The sequence below is a fragment of the Protopterus annectens genome, chromosome 16.part0, assembly GCF_019279795.1.
Source record: "Protopterus annectens isolate FY-2018-M chromosome 16.part0, PAN1.0, whole genome shotgun sequence".
Lineage (NCBI taxonomy): Eukaryota > Metazoa > Chordata > Ceratodontiformes > Protopteridae > Protopterus > Protopterus annectens.
The window spans coordinates 47,645,587-47,665,415 of NC_056750.1; the positions used below are offsets into that span (position 1 = coordinate 47,645,587).

Below are 19,829 nucleotides of genomic sequence, written 5' to 3' on the forward strand. Positions count from 1 at the left end.
TCCAGCAAATCACCCAGAATGTCGTTACCTCTACTGAATCTTGGATAATTAACAATAATCTTATCCTAAATCTGAAAAAACTAAACTAGTACTTTTTACCCCTAAGAAAACCACTCCCCTAGATAAAAACTTCTCACTATACAAGCCCAAGATAATATCACTATAGAAGCTGTCCCACACACTAAACTACTAGGCATTATTAGAGATGAAAACTTTAACTTTGACCTATACATAAACAATAACATCAAAAAAACACTCCAAAGCTTGGTAGGCTCTACAGGCACCACCATTTTCTTAGGCTCTCTACAAGACAAATCCTTGCAACCACAGTTTTATTACCCTCACTTCTTTATGGCACCCCTCTCCTTACTAATATCCAAAATTCTGCAAAATCCAAACTTTGAAATGTGTTACAACAGAATAGACAAATTTGACACCAAGGTCAAATTCTCGTCCCACCACTGTAACTCACTGAAACAATTAGGCTGTCTGGAACTCCACCACCATATCTTATTCGCCCAACTAACTACAGCACACAAAATAATCTGCAGACCCACAGACTGGCCTACTCTCTTGACTCTACTTGCCCAATACCAACCCAGCAGGCAACTAATATCTGAAAATCATCTACTTCTAAAAGTAGAAAAACCCACCTTACCTACTGGTCAACTCCTCTATTCTTTCACCATCGCCAGACTATAGAACTCACTTCCACCTTCTATAGGAAACCCAGGCAGCACCACCACATTCAAACAAATACGAAATAATCATCTCAACTCTTCCTGGCTTTGTACCTGCTCTATAACCTAACCTCCTCCTTCTCCTTATATGATAACTAAACTCCTATGCTGTTTGCTACTGCTGACTGATGATATTTTCTCCATAATTATTATTTTTTATTACTTGCTTACAATGATACAATAATGCTGTTTAATATATCTCTGTTTATACCTCTCTGCTTTAATTCATCTTGCAACCAACAAAATTCTTGCTTTTATGTATATATTCCGTATATATTACTGTAATCACTTTGTGCAACACTGCATCTACTTTTGTACCAATTAATTGTTAATATTTTCTGTATCTATGGTCTTGTTGGAGCTTTTTCCCCAGGCCTCCACTGAAAATGGGCTCTTTTAGGCCCAGTGGACTTTCCTGATAAACAAATGCAATAAATAAATAAATACATTTAGACAGGTAAAACTTAAGTTACCTACTTTCACATCTAACTTCTCTAGTGCACACTGCAGTGTTTACGATAAACCATTTTTTTCATCTTACCTGTGAGCATCCCTATGACTAGCACTTGCTTTAATACCTGCTGGAAAGCACTAGTAAGCCTTAAACTGATACAAGCACTCAACCCTCCTTATTAATAAGGAGAAATTAATCATAGGCACTAAACAGCCTATAATTGCAAAGTACCTTGCTAAGGTACGGGGAAAACAGCTCCTGTACTTAAAAAAAAAAAAGCACCAAACCAGGCATGTCCAAGGGTCAGCTTCCGTTGATTTCTCCTGTCCACCTGGTGAATCTGGGCATACTGGGCAATGCAGCAATTGCCTCATGTATACAAACAACCCTCTCCTCCTACCACCCAACACTACAACCTGTGAGAGATGCACTTATGTAGCCAAACTGGAAGCAACGCTCTCTCCACCCAAAATTGTGCTAGATAGTCAAGAGGAGAAGGTTAACACCCACACTACACCTCAAGCAACACACAGCCCTTCTAAACTCACACCACCAACACCCACACATAGCAACACTAAATCCACATGTGCGGAGGCCCTTAACTGTAACTTGCCCAAGCAACAAGGACCTCTGAAGCTGAAACACAAACAAACACCAGTTACAGCCAAAGTGTCACATAGCTCACAACACCAGTGTGCCACCCAGCAACAGCCCCTAAGGCAAGACAACGTACCTAACACTTTAGTCATAGGTGACTCTATAGTCAGGCACACTGATGTCCCACTCACCAGGCTGAACAAGGAGAAAATTACAGTGAGCTGACTGTTGGGTGCCAGGATCCGCCACATAACTCATGCACTCAAGTCACTCCACAACAAGTACAAATATGACTCTGTCATTATCCATGTTGGAGTGAATGACTTGAGACGTATCTCCCTGGACTACATAAAAAGAGACATGGAAGAGCTCTCAGATCATGTGGCCCAGGCAGGTATGACCCTAGCCCTGAGTAGCATCCTGCCTTTGCCCAGAATGATACCACAATATCAAGACAAAATGATTGACTTCAACAATTGGCTAAGCTTCTGGTGTCATTCAAAGGGGATCCAATATCTGTCTGCCTGGGATGACATGATCAACAGACCACGATGCTTTGCCAGAGATGGTCTGCACTTGTCGCCCCAGGGATTCAGGTTACTGGCTAAGGCTCTTGACACCCCTATAGTGCCTTTTTTAGGCAAAGTTCAAAGGACAAAACCACCACCGTAACAGGTACAAGCATGCAAAATCGGAAGATAATGCTACTCAATGCTAGAAGTCTAAACCTCAAAATGCACTCTCTTGAGGCACTCCTAAAAATGGAGAACATCGATATCTGTGCAATAACTGAGACCTGGTTCAAGGCTCCAGAGAGCACCCCTGCAGTACCAGGCAACAACTCTTACCACACTTTTCGGCTACCAAACCACGATCGAAACACTAAAGGGGGAGGAGTGTCCATATTCACCAAGGATATTTATGCCACCAGGTTAGTTGCCCAACACAATACATCTGAAATTCTCCAGGTGCAACTAACACTAGGTAAGACTGCAATCCAAATTGCAGCTTGCTACAGATCCCCCACCATGCCCCATGATTCTCACTACACCTTTCTAAACATACTGGAAAATGTTAACATACAACCAAACACCCTAATACTAGGTGATTTAAACTACCCTGCCATTAACTGGGAAAACTACTCATGCACCAACACCTTTGCCCAATGGTTCTTGGAATTTATCAGTTCCAATGCCCTGGATCAACTAAACCATAGTCCCACCAGGGGCTCAAATATCCTAGATCTGGTCATTACCAACATGGGAAATCGATGCTCAACACCTATCATCACCCCCTCATTGGTCAGGTCAAACGATATGCTAATCACCCTTAACATCCACATCCCACACTCACCCCCCAGTAAGGAAACCTCCATAAAAAACTTTTCCAAGGCCAACTTCATGCTACTCAAGTCAGAAGTTACAAACTTCATGACACCCATGTAGATGGGAACTGCAAGTTCAACTGTTGAATCCTACACTAAGGCACTGTACGAGCACATCTACTCATGCATGAATCGTACCATCCCAAATAGAACCAAGATGCTCTCCTCCAAAAAAAGGAAGCCAATCGGGTGGTCCCTGCCATAAATAAACTTTACAACTAAAGGAAAAAAACTGTTGCAGAAAAGAGGAAAATCCCAGGATGCAAAAACTCCCTTACCAGCCTCAATAAGAAGCTGAGATTCCTCATAAAATCCTCCAAAGCTAGTTACTGAAATAAAATTGCCAAAGATTCCAAAGACAACTACAAGGCATTCTATAAGTATGTCAAGAATATAAATGGCAATGCTCAGATCTGCTCTGAGCTACAACAGAATGGCATTAAATATACTGATCCCAAGGATATTGCCAATATCCTGGCAGATTGATTCAGTGCCAACTTCACCCCCCTTTCACCCCCTAAATGGCCCATCTCAATACTGGAAGATTGCCAAATTCTGGTAATTTCGGCCACACAGGTAAAAAAACTAATTCTCCAAAGCTAAGAATACAGTATCCATGGGACCAGATGACATCCCGGGCTGTGTACTACATGAACTACAAAACGAACTGGCACCTCACCTAAGTGTCATGTTTAATCATACCCTCACCTCAGGCTTCATGCCCACTGAGTAGCGCACAACTACAGTTATCCCATTCCACAAAGGGGGATCCACCTTGGATCCCGGGAACTACTACCCCATCAGTCTGATGATAAACAAATAGACAAGCGGCTCCTCTCCACACTGGATTTAATTGCACAGTACAGAATAAAATTCCAACTAAACACGAATACAAGGTAAAAACCACAAACTTTTAAGCGCTTTGGGACTCCAAACTTCTTCAGAAAGTAAAACAAATAAACAGACTCCCATATTTAAATACAAAAGTGCGGGAAAATAAATCAATTAGTTGAATTTTAAAGCCATAATACTTCAAACATTACAAACATTAAACTAAATTATGTTAAAGGTTATATACACTTCCTAATACATTTGTGATACTCAAATTCAACGTCGTATACGTAAAAATAACCTGAATGTAACTTACTACATGAACATTTAAATTCTGGAAAAGTTTAAAAATTGTATGCATTTGGGCTAAAACCATTACAGCATGAAAACATACATGCATGTATATGAGATTACGCCTGCTAGGTCTATCTATTCAAACTTCTAAGTTTCAACAAGCAGGAAATTGAACAAGCCTCATTAAGACCAGGGTAATTAAACGCGTTAAGCCTAATCTGCCACAATAGCTCTAACTCCTCTAGTTTGAATGAGGCAGGACCACCTATTATCCTGAACAAACTGGTCAATAACCAAGAATTCAAACTTATGTGTAGGGTAATACTGAATGTGCAGCTAAGGCATTGGTATCTTTGTTGTGAAATGGCATACTGATGTTGATACCCTTTCTTTCAAACAACGTTCAGTTTGCCCACATAAAATGCGGACAAAGTGAACATTGGGCCAAATAAACAACAAATTTGCTGTTGCAATTATATTTACCTTTCAATTTAAAGATTTTACCACCGATAGAAAACTGATTAGTACTTTGCATATATTTGTAAAATTTACAAGCTTCACATTTAAACATACCAGTTACCCTATAAAATGGCTTAGTAGTCTCAAGCAAGTTTTAATATTTCTCCCCTTCGTAAAGACAACCTTTGGTTTTAATCCAAAAAGGAATGTAGACTGGTGTTGCATCTAAACAAGTTCCAATTCTTATCAATAATACTAATAGTTGATTTAGTTAGTAAATTGAATGATGTAATAAAGGTGAATTGAAAATTTTCTTCTACACTGCCCGACACTGCGTCCACATTAATCTCTTGTGCCTCTAAACGTGCACATCAAGAGGATTTCTTGACAGCTAAAATCGGTCTAAGTCGGTCAGTACCCCGTTTAAGTTCCACTTCTTTGATCAACTCATCGATCATACCTTCAGGGTAATCACGGTGCATAAACATACCCTTCAACAAGTTGCATTCGTTGGCAAAATCTACCTGCAAAGAACATATACGTGCAGCCCTCACCAACTGACCCTTAACCACCGATCTTTTCTGGTGGAAGGGATGGCAACTGGAGAAATGTAAAAAAGAATTGGAGTAGGTTGCCTTACGATGTATCTGAGAAGTAAAGCAACCTAGCTCCAAGTTTTCCAAGATCGGTGGTTAAGGGTCAGTTGGTGAGGGCTGCATGTATATGTTCTTTGCAGGTAGATTTTGCCAACGAATGCAACTTGTTGAAGGGTATGTTTATGCACCGTGATTACCCTGAAGGTATGATCAATGAGTTGATCAAAGAAGTGGAACTTAAACGGGGTACTGACCGACTTAGACCGATTTTAGCTGTCAAGAAATCCCCTCTTGATGTGCACGTTTTAGAGGCACAAGAGATTAATGTGGACGCAGTGTCGGGCACGAGTGTAGAAGAAAATTTTCAATTCACCTTTATTACATCATTCAATTTACTAACTAAATCAACTATTAGTATTATTGATAAGAATTGGAACTTGTTTAGATGCAACACCAGTCTACATTCCTTTTTTGGATTAAAACCAAAGGTTGTCTTTACGAAGGGGAGAAATATTAAAAACTTGCTTGAGACTACTAAGAAGCCATTTTATAGGGTAACTGGTATGTTTAAATGTGAAGCTTGTAAATTTTGCAAATATATGCAAAGTACTAATCAGTTTTCTATCGGTGGTAAAATCTTTAAATTGAAAGGTAAATATAATTGCAACAGCAAATTTGTTGTTTATTTGGCCCAATGTTCATTTTGTCCCGCATTTTATGTGGGCAAAACTGAACGTTGTTTGAAAGAAAGGGTATACGAACATCAGTATGCCATTTCACACAACAAAGATACCAATGCCTTAGCTAAGCACATTCAGTATTACCCTACACATAAGTTTGAATTCTTGGTTATTGACCAGTTTGTTCAGGATAATAGGGGTGGTCCTGCCTCATTCAAACTAGAGGAGTTAGAGCTATTGTGGCAGATTAGGCTTAACGCGTTTAATTACCCTGGTCTTAATGAGGCTTGTTCAATTTCCTGCTTGTTGAAACTTAGAAGTTTGAATAGATAGACCTAGCAGGTGTAATCTCATATACATGCATGTATGTTTTCATGCTGTAATGGTTTTAGCCCAAATGCATACAATTTTTAAACTTTTCCAGAATTTAAATTTTCATGTAGTAAGTTACATTCAGGTTATTTTTACGTATACGACGTTGAATTTGAGTATCACAAATGTATTAGGAAGTGTATATAACCTTTAACATAATTTAGTTTAATGTTTGTAATGTTTGAAGTATTATGGCTTTAAAATTCAACTAATTGATTTATTTTCCTGCACTTTTGTATTTAAATATGGGAGTCTGTTTATTTGTTTTACTTTCTGAAGAAGTTTGGAGTCCCAAACGAAAAGCGCTTAAAAGTTTGTGGTTTTTACCTTGTATTCGTGTTTAGTTGGAATTTTATTCTGTACTGTGCAATTAAATCCAGTGTGGAGATGAGCCGCTTGTCTATTTGTTTATTTCTAGTTTTTTGTGCCGTTTTTGAAGATCCATCAGTCTGATGAGCCAGATCTGCAAGGCCATGGTACGTATTATCATGGAACTTATAAACAAAGACATTGGCAACCTTAAAACACTGGACCCCACCCAGTTTGGGCTCGTGAAGGGCCGATCTTGTCTCCTGAACCTTATTGACTTCTTTAAATCAGTCTCCAGAGCCATTGATGAAGGTAAGGCAGTCCACATAGCCTATCTGGACCTCGCCAAGGCCTTTGACACAACCCCCCACTCTGGAATCATAGATAAACTTACTAAGCTGGGCATTAATCCTTACATCATTTGATGGTTGCCAACTGGCTTACTGACAGAACCCACACTGTAAAAGTAGCTGGCTCCAAATCCAGCTCCAGACAAGTGAAAAGTGGAGTACCTCAGGGTTCAGTCCTGGGACCTCTCTTGTTTGGCATCTACTTTTTTGAAGTACAGGCCAACACTAAGGAACTCTGGCTAACAAAGTTTGCAGATGACTGCAAACTGGGAGCCATTATTGAATCCCCAAATGATGTAGATACTCTACACAAGGGCCTTACAGAAACATATGCTTGGTGTCAGAGCCATGGACTGAAGCTCAATGCCAAGAAATGTATAATTATCCCCTTTGGGAAAAAACATGTACCCATGAATTATCATTTAGGTGGCAGTACACTAAACACCGAAAGTGTGATAAGAGACTTAGGGACCCAGGTGGGCAGTGGTCTCACCTTCAATAACCATATCGCCACAGCAGTGTGGAAATCCTTCTATGTGGCACACCTCATCACTAAGGGCTTTTCATCCAGAAAAAAGGAGGTCATTGTCCCACTGTACTCATCCCTCATTAGACCCATTATAGAATACAATGCCCCATTTGGTATGTACCTCTCAAGACATCTGCAACAACTGGAAAGGCCACAGAAATACCTCACTAAAAGAATCACAGGCCTAAAGCAGATGCCCTATGCTGACCACCTTAAAAAACTCCAGCTATACTCAGTCGCATATCAACTACTCTGAGGCGATCTCTGCTTAACATACAAGGCCATGTCAAACCCAGAGCTGTTGGACATGCTGAACTTAAAGAAATCCCAATCTCTCAGAGCCACACGCTCCAGGGATCTAAATCTTGTCATCAAAATAAATAAAACATGCTGAAGGGATAGGTTCCTGACCCAGAGATGCCCCAGACTTTGGAATAGACTGCTCAAACATGTCAAGCAGAGCGCCTCTTTGGCCCTCTTCAAAAGGAACCTTGATGATTGGATGGAAGAAAGGAAATTCACCCCGGGGATCATGTCAGTCGCCCTGCTAGACAGGGGTCCAGGGAAGTAAATAGTGTGGGAAGAAATAGCCAGGGAACTGTTATGGCTAGGCTTGTGTAGGACCTAGGGCTGATAGCCTAGTACCAACCTATGAACCTATAAATAAAAATAAAAATCTTGCAAATGTGAGTAGCAGTGACTACAGTGAAGTGCTGCATAAAAACGCACATCAGTCAATTGATTTATGTTAACAGTACTCATAAGGATTCGCATTTTTATACATTCATCAGTCTAAATAATTGTTAGAGTAAATGTTTTATAGTACTGCTTTTACTCTGCTGTAACTGTGTGTTCCTTTAGTGCAGTGAGTTTAAACAGCATTCCACAGAGGTAACTGCATTACGGAAAAGGACAGGAAGAGACATTCACCATCACTCAGCATTGATGCGTGATCCCAAACTCTGCAAACGCAGAGGACAAAAAGTGAAGAACTTTATTAGGGGGCATTTCTAATATGTGTGCTGTCTGATTCTATTTTTAACACATTAAAGGTGTGAAAATGGGGTAGATAGGAAAGTGGTAAAATGGGGACAAGCAGGGGAAAAGAACCAATATAGGAATGTATAAGAGGGAATTAGGAAAGAACTATAGCTATCCACTTTTTCAACAGTGTAATATGAACATGGATAGAAAATTGGAATAACTTGGACTGTCACCACAACACAGATGGGTGACAACAATGCAATAATGTAGTACAGACAATTGGAACAAATCAAGTGTGTCAAGAAGACACATGTGCTAAGTGGAGAGTTATGTATGGGATGTAATTTTTTTTGTATGTGGGACAGGTGCTCAATTATTTTTATTTTATTTCAAAAAGAGATGAATGTTGGGGAAGGGATGCACATCTGCCAGTGTCAGGTACGTAGGACAGGTGAGGAAGCAGGTGCAGACAAACAGGATGAACAGAACAATGACAGGGATGATGAAGGACACAACAGGTTGGGGGACACCATGAATGGGGATAGGGAGGGGACATTACAGGCACATACCCATCAAGCATGAGGAACTGAGAATCTAGTCCTAACCCTCAGAGCTGTCATAACTGTCTCTCTCCTCAGTTTCCTGTTGGATTGCTTGACATTTGAGTTTTCTCTGTATGTATTTCAACAAGCAACTTCTTCAGACAGCTAAGCAACCTCATGCACCATAACTGGCAGTTCCTGGCAGCTGATGATATCCTCACCTCCATCAATACACCAGAGGGTACCACTGTACCAGCTGATGGGGTAATGTTACCTGATGTTGAGGGCACAGGTAGTGCAGGGGCTGCAGATGCAGTACTGTCAGTTGTGTTCCAGATGTGCTGGGTGTTGGTATGGTAGCTGCTGGAGGGGTGGCAGGCTGGGCAAGGTTCTGTTTATGCATTCTCATGTAGGATGCAGGAATAATATGTGACAATATACAGGAAATGCATATACTTGTATTACTTGCAGGAAAGATTTCTGAGTTCTGGGTCAACCACACAATACATTATGTTTTTTGGCTAGACTTGTGTTATGTGTGTTCTGCGGTAACTATCAGTGAAGTATGAAGTCCATCCCAGTGTGGCTGTACCTGATCATGCTCCCATAGTGGCACTATTTCCACTGCACCATCAGTGATTGAGGTGTCCATGCCCAGATGTGGTAGGCCATGGTCCTGGGCATACTCATGAGGAGAACTCATCCAGCAGATATCAGCCATGTTCAGGCAGCAGTAGCACATCTGAACATGGGCATGGATGTGCCAGTGCAACTCCTGGCAGAGCCAGTTCTCACAGTCAGGTGCGACAGCAATGAACTATCACGCATGTCTCACACCTGTCTGACATGCCAGGACATAGAGCTAGGACAGAACTTGGCTGTGTTCTTGCAAACACTCACACACACGTTTCACCTTAAGTGCCTACATAGACACACACACATGCACACACTCACGCGTGCGCACACACACACACACACACACACACACACACACACACACACACACCAGCTTACTCTGTCTCATTGGCCATTTAATAATTTAACTAAATTTCTACCTGCCTGTCTTTCTTACTCACATGCACTCACTACCTTTTGTGTCAGCCTTGGTCTCCCCCCACCCAACAACACCCTGTGCAAATGATGATAACTATGCCATGTCCTCGAATCTATTTTTTTTAATTCAGGGATACATAAGTATTTTGTCTGATACACAGCGTGCATAGCTAAATGAGTGCTTATTATATATGTGTTTATGATGCTCTTTTGAAAATTGTACTCCTTTCTTACAGGTTTTTGTAATGTGTGTATCTTGGATGCATGATGCCTATTAGTTGATAAAGAGCACACATATATTGAAATAAGTCAGTCCTGTGACATTATGTCATTGCTGTAAAACTCACACACCTTCTACTTGGGTACATTAGCAAGTAACACTATGCAAGGATCTGCCATTCATTAGTGTTCTTAGCCATTTATTTTCCTATTCCAGGTTCAACACTTATCTTGACAGTCTAGCAGTTACAAGTGTTTTAATTTGAGGCTGACTCTGTGTGATGCTAGCAGTGCATGGCCATTAAATGGTTAAGTAAAGGCTATGAGCATTGCCTGGCATCAATTTTACTGTATGTATGTGTATAGGATGAAACTTTTATCCCCTTAGGTTGTCAGCATCCATTTCCTCTTGGCCAGGTCAAGGGCATATTGTGCACTCCTATGTCTACTGACACCCACAGTGGCTGGTGATTCCCCCTCTGACTCCTTACCTGAATGTGGTTGTTGTGACCTTGCCAGTGGTGGTGGGATGTGTGCCCCTTCCCCTTACAGTTCCTGTTAAACTGTGTTATCAGCATAATATTGTGAAGAATAGCATAGATATTGAACATTTCATCATAAATACAGGGATTGTGCTGCAGGGCTCTCCCTGATGTATTTAGGCACTGGAATCATGACTTTTTCAGCTCAAACACATGCTCTGAGATATTCTTGTTTGAGCATGTGCCTCATTATAATGTTCTTTGAGTGGTTGATGTGCATTTCTGATGGGCATCATTAGCAGTTGTTTGAGTGCATACCCTGCATCACCCAATAAATGATCTTATGGAATATCCATCTTAGAAAATCTAAGGTAGAGTTGAGAGTTGTGCCAGATATGGGAGGCATAGTAACTGCTGGGGTTGACAGCACACCCATTCAGAATGATTCCCTTACTGTTACACATGACATAGCAGTTAATGGAGTAGCAGCCCTTTCTGTTTATGTAAACCCTTCCCCTGTTCCCCCAGCTGGTGCTTTGATCTCAGTGTTTGTACAGTCTGTGCTACCCAGTACATCAGGGAAGTGCTACAGGGTAGGAATCCTGCATAGTTGTAGCTCTGTTATCAGGTGTATGGGGAAAATGTATATAGTCACTGACAAGCTGTAGCATAGCATTCAGGAATTGATGTAGGATCTTAGCTGTTGATGTCTGTGACACCCCCACCATATCCCCTGTTGATTTCTGAAAGATTCCTGTAGCTAATATTCTAAGTGCTACACATATCTTAGTTTTCACAGGTATTGGATCCCTTCAGTTTGCCCTTGCTCTCACGACAGAGGTTGCAGAGTTCCTATAGTATGTCTCTATCCACCCTGTAACAGTCTACTATTTCCACCTCATGCATACCATGAAAAGTTAAACATGGTCTAAACAGCCTTCTCCTTTTGGCCAAGGTCTATTAGCAGCAGCGGCAGCAGAGACTTGGGCCTGTTGCACATACCTATGCAGAACAGCAACAACAGCCCATAACATTCTCTCTGTGTAGAGTAGTTTCTGTCACTGTAATCCAATAGGTTTTGGAATTCAAGGCCAAAACCTGCACTGAATGTACATGATTTCCTTATAGCTAGTTGAATAGCTCCTCCATCTTAGATTGGTTGTTTAGCATATAATTCAGCTGCTTATGCTGTAATTTGCATGCCACAATGTTTACCATGTTTGTGTGGCTGTACATGGTGTGTAGAGCTGCTTACTGAATACAAATTAGTACGCTACTGTGTGCGTGTCATGCCATGATGTGCACATTATTTTTGCACACTGTGTAGGCCTTATTGAATCCATACCATAATTGCTGTATTGTAGAACATATCTTGTGTCAGCAGGTCTATTTTTTCTGTGTTTCAATTGCTGTAAATAAGGCTGGCCATTGTGGCTTCATTAGGTTTACTTTGTTATAAAAGTTAAGTAAAATCTGATTATTTAAAAACCCTGTTTCCCTTTCAAGTGCATAAAAAGGAACTACATTAAATGTCAGTATTTATGATACCAGTGTATTAGTTACATTACTGTAATTCTGTATCTAATCCTATCCAATCAGTAACTGTTAAGCTGTTGTGGGCCCTAGGAAGGAATCAATATTGTAAATAAAATAATTGTTTGAATAATAAATGCTTAAAGGTGGAACATACATTATAGTGTATTACTCACCATTCTGGCCTGAAAAGCTTCTGTTAAAACCATGCAGGTTTATTCCACTGCAGGCTTCCTTAGTTGTCCCATGGAATAGACGCATCTCCATTAAGTCATGTGAGCCATTCTTTTCAATAATCTGTTCCCGCTTCACCATGTAGGCTTGATATAATGTAGAATTCTGAACCCGTTCAATCTAAGAGAAAAGAATTGTGATAGACCTTAAATTCTACATTTCATAACACAGTGGTGCTGTTTGCACAGTTATTCTATGGCGCATGTAAGAATACTTAGATTGCACTATGTGAAGGTGCAGGTTACAGCTTAGTCAGGAGCATATCTCTGATAGCATACTATGTACAATGTCATATTTAGTCATGGTGAATAGTACTTCAAACAAGTGTTATCTAGCATACAGAGTCAGAAAAAAATTATGTGCAAGAGAAACAAAGAGGAGCTGGGGAGGTGGGGTGATTAGTATGAAGAAACAAGCAGGAGTATAACAAGGTGAGTATAGTGTAATATATCAGGTGCTGAGTATAGTGTAATAACGCATCAGGTGCTAAGAATAACATATCAGGTGCTGAGTATAGTGTAATAACATATCAGGTGCTGAGTATAGTGTAATATATCAGGTGCTGAGTATAGTGTAATAACGCATCAGGTGCTAAGAATAACATATCAGGTGCTGAGTATAGTGTAATATATCAGGTGCTGAGTATAGTGTAATAACGCATCAGGTGCTAAGAATAACATATCAGGTGCTGAGTATAGTGTAATAACGCATCAGGTGCTAAGAATAACATATCAGGTGCTGAGTATAGTGTAATATATCAGGTGCTGAATATAGTGTAATAACGCATCAGGTGCTAAGAATAACATATCAGGTGCTGAGTATAGTGTAATAACGCATCAGGTGCTAAGAATAACATATCAGGTGCTGAGTATAGTGTAATAACATATCAGGTGCTGAGTATAGTGTAATATATCAGGTGCTGAGTATAGTGTAATAACGCATCAGGTGCTAAGAATAACATATCAGGTGCTGAGTACAGTGTAATAACGCATCAGGTGCTAAGAATAACATATCAGGTGCTGAGTATAGTGTAATAACGCATCAGGTGCTAAGAATAACATATCAGGTGCTGAGTATAGTGTAATAACATATCGGGTGCTGAGTATAGTGTAATAATGCATCAGGTGCTAAGAATAACATATCAGGTGCTGAGTATAGTGTAATAACGCATCAGGTGCTAAGAATAACATATCAGGTGCTGAGTATAGTGTAATAACATATCGGGTGCTGAGTATAGTGTAATAATGCATCAGGTGCTAAGAATAACATATCAGGTGCTGAGTATAGTGTAATATATCAGGTGCGGAGTATAATGTAATAACATATCAGGTGCGGAGTATAATGTAATAACATATCAGGTGCTGAGTATGGTGGAATATATCAGGTGCTGAGTATAGTGTAATAACTTATCAGGTGCTGATTATAGTGTAATAACATATCAGGTGCTGAGTATAGTGTAATATATCAGGTCCTGAGTATAGTGTAATAACATATCAGGTGCTGAGTATAATGTAATATTTTATTTTATTTTACATTTGTTGACCAGGAAATTCCGACTGGATACATGTTCATTTTCAGTGGAGGTCCTGGGAGAAAAGCTCCATCTCACATGTGAATAACATTGTACAGTATATCTTGGCATAGAATGCTAACTAGATAACATACGAAATATTGTAATAAAAGCTCCAATCATACAGATAATAAACAGGGTAGTCATAACTTTATATATAATACATTGGTAACAGATAATAAGAATTCTAATAGGCATTAAAAGACTAACAAGGTTATAGGCATTAGAAAAAGTCATAGTTAGTCCAGTAAAAGGGAAAGGTATGGAAAAGTGAGAATTAGTGTACGATATCCCCTGATTAACTTTGACCTAGTAATAGATGTATGGTAGTGTATAAGTAGGGCAAAAAAAAGATAAGAAATATATGAGCAAGGAGGATGGGTGGGAGGGTAGAAATAGAAAGCATGGTGAGGTGAAAAGTCATGTGCTACATATATTTATCTTAGAGGGAGGAGAGATAAGTTCTTGACTGAGTAGTTAAGAGAGTTAGTCAGGGTTGGTACATGGACATAGCCAGTGTGCCATGAGATGCTGTTTGAGGCTTTTTTTGAATAAAGAGTGTGAGGTTATTTGTGTGAGGTCAGCTGGAAGTGAGTTCCAGACTTTGCTCACAAAGTTAGAAACTAGGGAGTCACCGGCTGAGTTATTAGGTTTGTGTGCTTCAACAAGCAGTTTGTTTGAAGAGCGAAGTGGCCTGGGGTTACAATAGGTGCTGATGAGAATGTTTAGACCAGGGGTGTGTTCAGGGTGGTTGAGGACATTATGCGTTACCATAAGTTGATTATAATGAAGTAAACTGGGAAGTTCTAGCCACCCTAGAAGTTTGAGGTTTTGGCGATGACGTGTCCGAAGTTTAGATCCTGTGGCAAATCTGGTGATATAGTTATAACAGTTTGAGAGTTTACCAAGTACTGATTTATTCATGTTAATTAGGATAGGTGAGGCATACAGGAAGGTAGAGAGTAGGTAATAACGTATCAGGTGCTGAGTATAGTGTTATAAGGTATCAGGTGCTGAGTATAGTGTAATAACGTATCAGATGCTGAGAATAACATATCAGGTGCTGAGTACAGTGTACTATATCAGGTGCCGAATATAGTGTAATAACATATCAGGTGCTGAGTATAATGTAATAATGTATCAGGTCTGAGTATAGTGTAATAACGTATCAGATGCTGAGTATAGTGTAATAACATTAACATACCAGGTGCTGAGTATAATGTAATAACATATCAGGTGCTGAGTGTAGTGTGTAGTATAATAACATATGAGGTTCTGAGAATAACATATGAGGTGTTGAGTATAGTGTAATATATCAGGTGCTGAGTATAGTGTAATAATGTATCAGGTGCTGAGAATAGTATATCAGGTGCTAAGTATAGTGTAATAACATAACAGGTGCTGAGTATAATGTAATAAGTATCAGATGTTGAGTATAGTGTAATAACATATGACTTGCTGAGTATAGTGTAATAACATATCAGGTGCTGAGTATAATGTAATAATGTATCAGGTCTGAGTATAGTGTAATAACGTATCAGATGCTGAGTATAGTGTAATAACATTAACATACCAGGTGCTGAGTATAATGTAATAACATATCAGGTGCTGAGTGTAGTGTGTAGTATAATAACATATGAGGTTCTGAGAATAACATATGAGGTGTTGAGTATAGTGTAATATATCAGGTGCTGAGTATAGTGTAATAATGTATCAGGTGCTGAGAATAGTATATCAGGTGCTAAGTATAGTGTAATAACATAACAGGTGCTGAGTATAATGTAATAAGTATCAGATGTTGAGTATAGTGTAATAACATATCACTTGCTGAGTATAGTGTAATAACATATCACTTGCTGAGTATAGTGTAATAACATATCATGTGCTGAGTATAGTGTAATAACATATTGGGTGCTGAGTATAATGTAATAACATATCATGTGCCGAGTATAGTGTAATAACATATCATGTGCTGAGTATAGTGTAATAACATATTGGGTGCTGAGTATAATGTAATAACATATCATGTGCCGAGTATAGTGTAATAACATATCATGTGCTGAGTATAGTGTAATAACATATTGGGTGCTGAGTATAATGTAATAACATATCATGTGCCGAGTATAGTGTAATAACATATCATGTGCTGAGTATAGTGTAATAACATATTGGGTGCTGAGTATAATGTAATAACATATCATGTGCCGAGTATAGTGTAATAACATATCAGGTGCTGAGTATAATGTAATAGCGTAACAGGTACTGAGTATAGCGTAACATATCAGGTGCTTCGTGGTCAGCCAGTAATTTTTTTTCTAAAAGGTTTAGGATTATAGAAATATAGGAACATTCAAACAATAATAGACAAATGATGATGGGGACTATATGTTGACTATCCATGTATGCCATTAAGCAGACACACTTAAAAGATAGCAGCACTGTTTTCATGTACTCAGTAATGGTCTCCTCCCAAACTGAGGAAGAACATACATAATAACCTGGGTGTGAATTTGTGTCGACCCATCCGATCTTCAAGACTAGCCTAAGGGGAGCCAAAGTACTACTTTGTTTGAGTTGTAGTGGTAAGTTATTCTATAGGCTGAGAATGTGCTTAGTTGGAATGTATCACTCCAGCATGTCTTATTCATTTGTTGCTGTCATGATAATCTGTTGGGACAGTTGAAGGACTTACAAACTTTTAATTTTCTTGGCTGGAAATCTTGTGACCTTTCCAACTGAGAGATATACTTGAATTTGTACATACAAAGGGGGCATTGTACCTGATGATGGGTCTGATAAGTGAAGACTATAATGGTATGATGACTTCTTTGGATCTTTAGGCTATTAACTTGGAAATTAACTCGGCAAATAAAAGGATTTCCTGACTATGAAATATGATGAGACTGGCAGAAAGTTGTCCATATAAATAGCCAGGTCTCGTATGACTGTATTTCTCTGAAGAGTAGTATCATTTATACGTTGCATTTTCTTGCATATACTTTGTGACCATTTTTGATACATTAGCTATGTGCATATTGCACCATTTTGGAGATATTTTGTATCATTGAATGAACAGATAACAGCATTCAGCTTGCAGTCAGCATCAAACATAGTCAATCACACCTCTTGAATATTTGTTCAAATGTTTCTATTATAAATGCTAAAGAGGAGAGGGTCCAGCATTGAGCACTATGGTACCCCACTATTTACAATTTTATGTTTGGAGAGGGTACCAACAGATTTCACAACTTCAGATCTGTTGATTATTCAATTTGCAATCCAGTGGACAATGTGGGGTCCTTTGTTAAAAGACTTGGTCAGGACAAAATAAGCAGCATGCACTCAGTGACCACTGTCTACAGCCTCTGTTACCCTTTTAAAGATGCTTACTAGCTTCAAGAAACAGGAGCTGGCCTTCACAGAACTGAGCCGTACATATCAATTATCTGTGCTATGACACAATTTATGGCTTCATATATATAAGGCTGGTGAAGCTGATGGACCTATAATTATTCAGGCTCATGGAGGGGCCACCCTTGTGTAGGGGAGCTACAGCAACTGTTCTCAAAGCATCAGACACAAACCCTGTGGATGACTGGTTTAAGGAAGGCTTGGATACTACATACTTGGCATTGATGGGAATGCAGCCTGCTGTGTTGTCTGGTCCCACGGTACTATTATTTTAGCTTTTGAAAAGGATTCTAAGACTAGATCCAATGAGATTTCAACTGAAATTAAATTTTTAGGGATAGTGGAGGCAACAAATGTGGGTAGGTGGGGTAAAGTTAGTACTAACTTTGCCTGTTAAGGTATTATCCTTCCTTGGGACTGGAATTTGCAATATTATAGTGGATGAGCTCAGTGCCCTGGTGCACATTAATCTGTAGGTTTCTGATGTAACTGAAGAAGGATTTGCAGCACTCTTTGCTATCTGTAGTGACTCCACTTTACGTTTTGTGATAGTGCCCTTAAATTTCTTGGTGGTATGTTTCAGTGCAGCCCTTAAATTTCTTGGTGGTATGTTTCAGTGCTGTCTTGAGGTTGGGGAATCTGTAGTCACCTTAAGCTCAGACTCCACTTTACATTTTGTGATAGTGCCCTTACATTTCTTGATGGTATGTTTCAGTGCTGTCTTGAGGTTGGGGAATCTGTAGTCACCTTAAGCTCAGACTCCACTTTACATTTTGTGATAGTGCCCTTACATTTCTTGATGGTATGTTTCAGTGCTGTCTTGAGGTTGGGGAATCTGTAGTCACCTTATGCTCAGACTCCACTTTACGTTTTGTGATAGTGCCTTTACATTTCTTGGTTGTATGTTTCAGTGCTGTCTTGAGGTTGGGGACTATAGATTTCTTTCAACTTCTTGTTATTTTCCTTCTTTCATTATGCAGGTTATTAGTACAGGCATTCCAGCATTATATTTAAGACATATGAGTACTTACTTATCTATGACGCTGTTTAGAATCTGGTAAAAGTGAGAGATGAATATGGTAGCCCTCTCAGTTGGGTGCATTAGTTGGGGATTGATGGGAATTTTGCCTAGGTATTCTACAACATGAAGTAGGTTTGCCCTGGATACGTACCTAAAACCATTTCATTTGAAGGTGGGGTGATACCATTAGGCCTGACAGAGATGACTGACCACACAGATGACTGACCATGAATGAAGGAGATGTGTGGTGGGGTGGTACCACTAGACCTGACAGAGATGACTGACCAGGGATGACAGAGATGTGTGGCAGGGTGGTACCACCAGACCTGACAGAGATGACTGACCAGGGATGAAGGAAATGTCTGGTGGGATGGTATCACTAGGCCAGACAGAGATGACTGACCAGGGATGAAGGAGATGTGTGGTGAGGCAGTACCACTAGGCCTGACAGAGATGACTGACCATGGATGAAGGAGATGTGTGGTGAGGCGATACCACTAGGCCTGACAGAGATGACTGACCATGAATGAAGGAGATGCATGGTAGAGTGATACCACTAGACCTAATAGAGATGAATGACCAGGGATGAAGGAGATATCTGGTGGGATGGTATCACTAGGCCTGACAGAGATGACTGACCAGGGATGCAGGAGATGTGTGGTGAGGCGGTACCACTAGGCCTGACAGAGAAGACTTATTAGGAATGAAAGAGATGTGTGGTGGGGTGCAGGCAGGATTCAGGTTGGTAAGGATCAGATAATGGATTTTACAGCCTCTGCTTTGTGGAAATGCTGTGCAAATCCATTTTTACAGGTGTGAATATGCCACTCAATGCTTGCACAATTGAAGTCCAGGTGCAGGATGGTATTTGTTGTGATATTTAACTCCTCAATGATGCCCATAATCTGTGGGAAATATCACTAGTAATCTCTTGTTATTAATGGAGTGGTAGTTGGATTTGTTAAGTGTAATTTGAATCTTTAGGAGCTCCAAGTTTTGATTGTTGGTAACTTGAAATGAGGCAATGGTGTTTCTTACAAATACAGATGCTCCCCTGCAGTTACCCAAGGGCCTAAATGTATGATAGGTGATAAACCCTGGCATAAAAGATGTGCCCTCTCTGCTTTGAAACCACGTCTCAGTAACAACATAAATATGAATGTGTTCAAGTTGCAAGTGGTTCTC

The 19,829-nt window shown here is 39.8% G+C and overlaps 1 protein-coding gene across 1 annotated transcript in view; it reads right to left on the reverse strand.

Moving 5' to 3' along the window:
- Positions 1-19,829, reverse strand: part of LOC122790767 (protein mono-ADP-ribosyltransferase PARP14-like) — a 1,159,206-nt gene that overhangs the window by 123,234 nt on the left and 1,016,143 nt on the right. The window contains exon 16 of the mRNA XM_044058380.1: positions 12,585-12,762. Within this exon, the coding sequence (XP_043914315.1) occupies positions 12,585-12,762 (178 nt within the window). The remainder of the gene's footprint in view (positions 1-12,584; positions 12,763-19,829) is intronic.